Below are 9,277 nucleotides of genomic sequence, written 5' to 3' on the forward strand. Positions count from 1 at the left end.
TATAATTTGCTCATAAGTCAATGTTCTGTAGTGTGTCGCAGCATTTGCCGTGTCAGCTGTAGCATCACAGTGGGAGAGGACTGGAAAGCCTTTCAACCCACTACTGGGAGAGACCTACGAGCTGATCAGGTGAGACAATCAGTGGGAGAGACCTATGAGCTGATCAGGTGAGACACTCAGTGAGAGAGACCTACAAGCTGATCAGGTGAGACAATCGGTGGGAGAGACCTACAAGCTGATCAGGTGAGACAATCAGTGAGAGCGACCTACAAGCTGATCAGGTGAGACAATCAGTGGGAGAGACCTACAAGCGGATCAGGTGAGACACTCAGTGGGAGAGACCTACGAGCTGATCAGGTGAGACCCTTAGTGAGAGACCTACAAGCTGATCAGGTGAGACAATCAGTGGGAGAGACCTACAGTATGAGCTGATCAGGTAAGACACTCAGTGGGAGAGATCTACGAGCTGATCAGGTGAGACCTTCAGTGGGAGAGACCTATGAGCTGATCAGGTGAGACACTCAGTGGGGGCTTGTTAAAACTGTATGGGTATACACTGATGAAACACATTTGATTTTACACAAAATATTCAGCATTATTTTTGAGTGCATTGTTTGCAATACTAACCTTGTCACTCTTCGTCAGAGACGACTTGGGTTTCAGGTGGGTGTCGGAGCAAGTGAGCCATCACCCACCAGTCAGTGCCTTCCACGCTGAGGGCCTCAAGGAGGACTTCCTCTTCCATGGCTCCATCTACCCCAAACTCAAGTTTTGGGGGAAGAGTGTTGAAGCGGAGCCCAAAGGGGTCATGTCTCTGGAGCTGCCCAAGTGAGTGCAGGTCCTTCCTCAGGCAGCTTTGTGCTTTGGTTCTGTTCTGTAATGTCGTCTCTGTGCTCGTTTACTCCTGTCTCGACATCTTCTTCTCTGTCTCTGCAGACACAATGAGGCGTACACCTGGACAAACCCCACCTGTTGTGTCCACAACATCATCGTTGGCCAGCTTTGGATTGAGCAGTACGGCAACGTGGAAGTGATCAATCACAAGTAACAAACTCCATTATATTTGTACTGTTTCTTATGTCTGTGTGTGGCACACCTACTGTACGCCTTTACACGCACCACAGGGGCTCGCATGAGTGTATGGATGTCTTGTCTGTCTACCTGCACTCTGCAGTCATGTGTTCTACTTTCACATTTAGCTTGTCCACCTTATTTCTAGCGGCCATGATGCCTATGCGTTTTTCTTCCGGTGTGATCCTCCCAGCCTTGTTGCTGACAGCTTGACACCCGTCTGGGCGAACGGAGCAAATCACTAATCAGGTCCAGCTTGGCAATAATCTCGTCGATAAATATCCGTTTAAAAGCGCAGCCTACTGTGGCTAATCTTAGCGGCTAGCTAGCTATGTTACATGCCAGTAAAACGCCACTATATGACCAAATTGATTTAACTTTTAACCATTTCGAGTAACACTGTTTCCATACGGACTCCCAGCATTGGTTAGTTGTTTATAACATGACTATAACTTTTATAACGTACTCCAGTTTCCGGTTTATAATTCGGCTCTGCAGCCAGAGTATAACAAAGGAAATGGCAAGCTGCAACAATAAGTCACGTTAAACCGGAACTTGTACCCACAATTATTTGTACAGTGGGGCATTCAAAAATAAGGTGGATAGAGTGCCAAGTCCCACCATCGCAACACTGCCCATGTGACCTGAGGACGTCAATTCTCCATTAATGTCTCCATTGATGTTTGGTGAAATGCTTATAAAAATAGTTTTACTCAGACAAACCAAGCGATTCAGCTCAGAATCACAAGAGACCACAGAACATTTAGCTTGGACCAAAACAACATAAAGCTTTTTTCTTCTTTTTTTTAGGGGGTGAAATGTTCTATGGTCTCTTGTGATTCTGAATATAGCTGAATCGTGAATGGTTTGCCCAAGAAACCTCCTTTTATAAGGATTTTACGAAACGTGTATGGAAAAATTAATGGGAAATTAAATCCCTTGGGTCCCATGCCGAATCCGGAAGAGGGCGTGACTTAGGCACTCTCATTGATCATGGGAACAGAACTGGGACAGTTGGGGGTTCATGTTTGAAAGCCTTGTCTCACAGCTGGGGGATAGTGACAGAGTGTGTGTCATTCTGTCACAGCTGGGGGATAGTGACAGAGAGTGTCATTCTGTCACAGCTGCGGGATAATGACAGAGTGTGTCATTATGTCACAGCTGGGGGATAGTGACAGAGATTGTCACAGCTGGGGGATAGTGACAGAGTGTGTGTCATTCTGTCACAGCTGGGGGATAGTGACAGAGAGTGTGTCATTCTGTCACAGCTGGGGGATAGTGACAGAGATTCATTCTGTCACAGCTGGGGGATAGTGACAGATTAATTCTGTCACAGCTGGGGGATAGTGACAGAGTGTGTGTCATTCTGTCACAGCTGGGGGATAGTGACAGAGAGTGTGTCATTCTGTCACAGCTGGGGGATAGTGACCGAGAGTCTGTCATTCTGTCACAGCTGGGGGATAGTGACAGAGTGTGTCATTCTGTCACAGCTGGGGGATAGTGACAGAGTGTGTCATTCTGTCACAGCTGGGGGATAGTGACAGAGTGTGTCATTCTGTCACAGCTGGGGGATAGTGACACAGAGTGTGTCATTCTGTCACAGCTGGGGGATAGTGACAGAGTCTGTCATTCTGTCACAGCTGGGGGATAGTGACAGTGTGTCATTCTGTCACAGTTGGGGGATAGTGAAGTGAGTCTGTCATTCTGTCACAGGACCGGGGAGAGATGCAGCCTGACGTTCAAGCCCTGTGGTCTCTTTGGCAAGGAGCTTCATAAAGTGGAGGGCTACATCCTAGATAAAAGGTATGTTTATCCTTTGATTACCAGTGGTTCCTCATCTGTGATACTCTGTATTGTCTGAAGCTAAAAAGTGGATTTGTCATAAAGTACTTGTGAGTATAAAGAGCTAAATGTCACGTAATGTGACAACACAGCAAATATATAGGCAGAGTTTATGCATCCCTAGAATAAGAGCAATAATGCTCAGTGATGGTATATACATATATAGATATTAGAGATGAAGTTTTGCGGGGGCACGGTGTTGCACACTGACAGTAAGAAGGTCCTGGGTTCGATTCCCGCCTGGGACGCTGTGGCTGTGTCCCCCTACCCATGTCCTCAGTGCCCACTGCCCAGGTGGGCTATCTCATCAAAAGGGCCTTTCTGTGTGGAGTTTGCATGTTCTCCCCGTGCTCCCCGAGGTTTCCTCCAGATAAGAACCCCCTGCTCAAAATGTGCAAGAAAAGAAAATAGCCAAGTTTGAATCATATCTTTTATAGACCTTATTCGCTAACCCCGGACGGCGCCATATTGTTGACATACCGTCCTGCAGCTGACAACTATAGTAACGGCCTTATTGTCGTTTCTGTTCCATTACAAAATAGCGATAGTGATGACAGCAATAAAAACCCCAGAGTTGTTGTTTGTATGCTGCCGTTAATGCCTGTAATAATAAACAAAAGAAAAAACGAGGTGAACAGACTTTTCTGTGACGAGCTGTCAGAAAGTTTCACCTGTCTCTCCCAACTATCCACACACCTCTCCTGTGCTGACGTATCCTCAGTCTCGCTCCCTTCACGTCTGTGGACGGTAGAGATAGAAACAAACCAAGGGGACTTTATTGCTGTCATTACTACAGCCGTGTGTAACGCAGGTCACCATCCGAACACAACAGGAACGATACAGGTCACGCTAACGGCGGCTAGCTCCCTATAAACGCTGCTCTCACATAGGCTGTCACTTAAGAGCTGCAGCGCTATGTCGAGAACATGGCGGCGGTGGGCGTGCCACCAAACGTCTGGAAACCGAGACAAGTACGTTAGTGACGTCAATCGAATAAGGTCTATTGTCATGTTGTGTTTTCAGCAAAAAGAAGCTTTGTGCCATCTATGGCAAATGGACCGAATGCTTATACACAGTGGACCCTGCTACCTTCGACGCCCACAAAAAAGCTGACAAGAAGAACTCGGATGAAAAGAAAGCCAACAAACCGGTATTATATTATGTCATTGCTGTCAAATGTTTTGTATCGTGTCTCCATCCCTTTAAAGTTAGCACTTACAGTATGTGTGTGTGCACGTGCGTCTATACCTCTGTGGCTCCAGAGCACTGTGGATGAGGAGCCAGAAGAGATGCCTCCACCTGACGCTGAGACGGTCCAGGTCATCCCAGGGAGTGAGCTCATCTGGAGGATAGCGCCTCGACCAGACAACTCGGCCAAGGTAGGAGGACAGGAAGGATGTAAGAAGGAGGAGGAGGAGAGATGAGTTTCAAAACAAACGCAAGGATAACGCATCCAAATCACAATTCTTTTATTCGGCCAAAGTATGTTTGCACATAACAAGGAGATGGACTTGGTCTGGTTGGTGCACACGTTGCATAAGTTACTTACAACAACAACAGTAAGCTCAAGTGTGGCAGAATGGCAGGTACAAAGTTGGCAAAAGTACAAAGTTGGCCAGAGTTAACAAATTTAACAAAATATACACAATATACAATGAGAAATAGCAGAATATTAACAGGTTATATGCATTGTATTGCACGTGGATTGCATTGTATTGCACATGTTGTATGGGGAGGTGGGAAATAAGATGATTTGACATATATACGTATGTCGTATATATTGACGTATATATATCCGCCATTTATTTTCCCATAGACATTTTGTAAAATGTTTATAAAAATAGTTTTACTTGGTCAAACCAAACGGTTCAGATATGTTTAGAAACAGGAGAGACCACATAACATTTTTTTTTTATTTTTTTTGGTCCGAGTGAAACGTTCTATGGTCTATCCCGATTCTAGCCGTTTGGTTTGACCAAGTAAAACTATTTTTATAAGCATTTTACGAAATGTCTATGGGAAAATAAATGGCGGATAAAAATCTCTGGTACAGTGCTGAAGCAGGAAGTAGGCGGTGACTTTGCCTCTCTATAGCTGATTGTACTTGTGTTTTGCGCTCTCTCTCATCCTTGCCATCTCCATCTTCTCTCTGTGGCAGTTCTATGCCTTCTCCACATTCGCCATGCAGCTGAATGAAGTGGACAAGGACATGGAGGGAGTCCTTCCCCCCACGGACTGTCGGCTCAGGCCTGATATTCGCGCCATGGAGAATGGAGATATAGGTAGAGTGAACGACCCTGATCCTTTGAGTCCACGTGTGGACATGAATGACTGAGTTAAATTTCCAGGGCACGTATAGCTGTCAATGGAACTTTCAATTCAATTAATTTATTTGTTCGATAGGGGACAGGTGTACATTAATGAACATTTAAAAAAATGTAAATGCACGACAATTGCAGTCACAAGACTGATTTCCATTGTTAGTCCCCCTGCCAGATGATACAGGCTTAGAGTCCTGATAGGGGTAAAAAGTAACATAGTGCAACAAAAATATATTTAAAATGTAAACACAATACAAAGTGCAAGTATGCAGAGAAATAGTCCTGATAGGGGGAAAAGTAACTTAGTGCAACAAAACATATTTAAAATGTAAACACAATGCAAAGTGCAAAGTGCGAACCTGAGATTGGAGCTCTACATAGCTAAGTACAAAGTGCAAAGTACAAAATATACAGGAATATACAGTCTAATACTAAAACCTGAGTTTGGGATCAGCATCCAGCTAAAAAGTAAGATCTACAAAGAAGACTTACTCAAACAGATATAAGATAAAAAAAATAAAAAAATACAGAGATACAACACACATATCCATACAGTATAAACTGGTTCCCTTGTATTTATTGATGATGCAACTGCTGACAACAGCAGCAGAATACATTTGTTGATGATGCAACTGCTGACAACAGCAGCAGAATAAATTCGTATGTGTTTCGGACAATATTATCTCTCATATTTAGTCAAATGCTTCAAAGCCCATTTGGACGATTGCATGATTATGTTAGTTTGTCCAACTATTTCGGTCCCTTAATTAAAATGTAATTTTGGTCCCTTAAAATGTATTGTAATTCCTACACCCCTGATTTCGATGTAAATATCCCCGAATTAAAGATGGAAGTCTGCAGTTAAAGCACATATTGATTGTTTCATTTCAAGTCCATTGTGGTACAGTGTGTACAGAGCCAAAATGATGAAGACTGTGTCCAATGTCCAAATACATATGGACCGGACTGTACATGATGCCACACTAGCTGTGTTAAATGATGTCTGCACCTCACAGATTCGGCAAGTGCAGAAAAGAAGAGACTGGAGGAAAAACAAAGAATGGCTCGGAAAAATCGCACCAAATCAAGCGACGAATGGAAAAACAGGTTAGTTGTTGAACAGTCGTGCACTGCGTTGTTGTAGCTGTGTTGCAGCCATTGCTGATTGTAGTTCTGCTTTGCTAATTGGCTGCCCATTTGTCTTGTGTTGTCCACGATGCCATCCCCTCGTTGAGAAGGAACCCTGCACTTGGCCCAAGGTTTGCTTGCTTCTCAATATCCTGGTGTGCTGTGCTTTGTTGCTGTTGCATTGCTCTGGCCTATGTGCTGCACTACGCCACCCTCCTCAGGACAAAATGCATTACTGCAATCGTATGCAATATAATTTCATAAAGCGTTTGCCAGTACCCTGACACCAGGTATATGGACAATTCCAGATTAATGCGGGTATTGGTATTTGATGTCTGACATTTTTTGTGTTCCGCTTGTACACAGTGGCATCGCTTAACTAAAATTATCCTCTTTATGTATTTTATTTCATTGTGATTTAGTTTTTTATCCTCTTATGTATTTTATTTCATTGTGATTTTTTTTTTATCATCGCCAAACATTCCGTTCATATTAAATGAAGCTTCTCATTGTTACAGGTGGTTTCACCAGGGAGCCAACCCCCACAATAAAGCTCAGGACTGGCTCTACTCGAAAGGCTACTGGGACAGGAACTACCTGCAGCTGCCTGACATCTACTAACACGCACACCGATACCCTAAATATAAATATCTACTTGAACATCTTTCAAACTTTCTCTGCTGTATCTGTTTGTACTTAAGCTTCAGAAAGAAATGCAACAATATCATGGTTTTCCAACGTAGAGGTACAGGCAGAGAATGGGCCTTAATATGGAAACATTTTTTACCTGCTTTAAACTGCATCTCTGTGTAGCTGAACGGCACTGAAGGCATCATCTCCAAGTAGCTGAATGGCAGTGAAGGCCTCAATTCTAACTGTAGAGCTGATTGTGTCAACGCTTTAAGCACAAAAACAAAGGCCTATTTTGCTTGTTGGCAGTGGCTTGTAGGTGTGTTTTGAAAAAGGCTGTATTTGAAAATGATCACGTTAGGTAGATGGAGTGCTTCGACTTGAATGTGAATCTAGTTCTTCCTGTGCTGTTAACCCATTGATACCGGATGCAGCATTTGCGTGTATATCCCTCATTTGTGTGTGTATCCCTTTAAGACCGCGAACCGCGTGACATGGTGCGTGGTCTTAAAGGGATACACACACAAATGCTGCATCAGGTATCAATGGGTTAACTGAACGTGGGAAGCAACAGCATCACCTGTCTGGATGACAAAACTCTCCTGGTTCTACAGCTCATGTTATGGTAGAGAAACACTCTCGTCATTCCATCTCAAATGTGTTTTAAAACCCATGACCATGACAGGCGCTTGTGTTTTGTACATTGTACATTTATTCAACTGAGGCACTATACAATTTAGTAGGGGTGTCACAATACGATCAGTTCACGATACACAATATTGGGTTCACGATTACGATACGATATTTTAACAATATTTTTTTGCGATCGATTTGTAAGTTGAGGGGGCATCCTCCACGCTAATTTGAGTAATTTCACCATTTTCATCCTCCGTGTCTGTAACGTCCCTCGTCTGTTCAAACAAAGCAATGAAAAGGAGAGCGAGCATGCAATCGGATGCAGATCAGTGCCACCGTGTTCAGCTTCTTTTTCTCGCGATATATGAGATTTCATCTCAACGATACATATTGTCACGTTTTGATATCGCGATATATTGTGGGACGATATATTGTGACATCCCTACAATTTAGCATTCTAAATCCTACGCTGTGTAGAGAAACCCTGACTGAATAGCTGCAGTAGCACTTTGTTCCTCGGATAGCTTGACTGAAGCAGTCACACCACTATATATTTTTGTGGTTTTGCCATATGGAATAATTTGATATATTCTAATTTGATGTATTCTATTGAAATCTAGCTGTGGCAACAAATGCATGTGCATCACTTTAACTATGCAAGCATTAGCTGTATTTTTGAGAAAAAGAAACTTCTATTCAGTGTATAGTCAAAACATTGAAATCATTCCTTTCTCGCCCTTTGAGTAGCTGCTGTGGATTCTGTTGAAATGACTGGAGTGATGATGATGACCTGCAGTAGTGCCCGCTGTAAGTCCAGTTTGATCTGTTATCACTCTTGGTCATTTCAGATTGACAAATTCTATTGTTGCTAAATAAAAGCTTGTTAATTCAACACACTTTGTCTTGACTCGTTTGCTTAAAGGGCCACTTCACTGAAAAACAATGCTTATTTCTAGTATGTATATGATGTATGTAACTGATGTATGTAACTTATGTATGTCTGTAGATATTGGTTGTAGCATATGACTGTGATGATGCTATGTAAAGCTGTTTGATACATGCTTGTGATAAGAGGCTATAAACATAACTGAACTGATTTGTTTTGCACATCTCACACATATGAAAACGAAACAGTTTTGCAGACATTAATTGCCGTTATTGAGAGATTTGAGTTAAGTTGTTGCGAGTGATGATGAAGCAGCACACATTCTGATACTCCAATTTGGACCAGTTCTGATTATGAATACCACCTCTTAACAAATTACGCCTTTGATGGGGACTGTCCTTGTTGCTGAAATCTCAGGTCAGGCTTCAATTTGTGTAGTTGAGGTATTTTATGCTATAACCAGAGATGGGAAAAGTACACGCTTTCTTTACTTAAGTAGAAATACAGTGAATTGTGTAAAAAAAAAAGACTGGGAAAAGTAGAAGTACTGATTCAACGTAATTACTCAAGTAAAAGTAAAAAGTAACTAGCCTGTTTTGAAAATGTAAGGAGTAGGAAGTACAGATATTTGTGTTAAATTGTAGGGAGTAAAAGTAAAAAGATGTCAGAAAAATATCAGTAAAGTACAGATACCTGAAAATCCTACTCATGTACAGTAACAAAGTATTTGTACTTAGTTACTTCCCATCTCTCGCTACACGGT

At 42.6% G+C, this 9,277-nt stretch overlaps 1 protein-coding gene across 1 annotated transcript in view; it reads left to right on the forward strand.

Annotated features, from left to right (window-relative positions):
* Nucleotides 1-6,983, forward strand: part of LOC310797389 (oxysterol-binding protein-related protein 1-like) — a gene marked incomplete at both ends in the record, with an annotated part of 33,563 nt that extends 26,580 nt beyond the window's left edge. The window contains 9 exons of the mRNA XM_083659757.1: nt 32-129; nt 646-828; nt 937-1,044; nt 2,785-2,874; nt 3,937-4,063; nt 4,176-4,292; nt 5,072-5,195; nt 6,251-6,341; nt 6,881-6,983. Of these exons, the coding sequence (XP_083515883.1) occupies nt 32-129; nt 646-828; nt 937-1,044; nt 2,785-2,874; nt 3,937-4,063; nt 4,176-4,292; nt 5,072-5,195; nt 6,251-6,341; nt 6,881-6,983 (1,041 nt within the window). The remainder of the gene's footprint in view (nt 1-31; nt 130-645; nt 829-936; nt 1,045-2,784; nt 2,875-3,936; nt 4,064-4,175; nt 4,293-5,071; nt 5,196-6,250; nt 6,342-6,880) is intronic.
* Nucleotides 6,984-9,277: the final 2,294 nt, after the last annotated feature.

Source organism: Poromitra crassiceps, assembly GCF_964638095.1.
Source record: "Poromitra crassiceps genome assembly, chromosome: 23".
NCBI lineage: Eukaryota > Metazoa > Chordata > Actinopteri > Beryciformes > Melamphaidae > Poromitra > Poromitra crassiceps.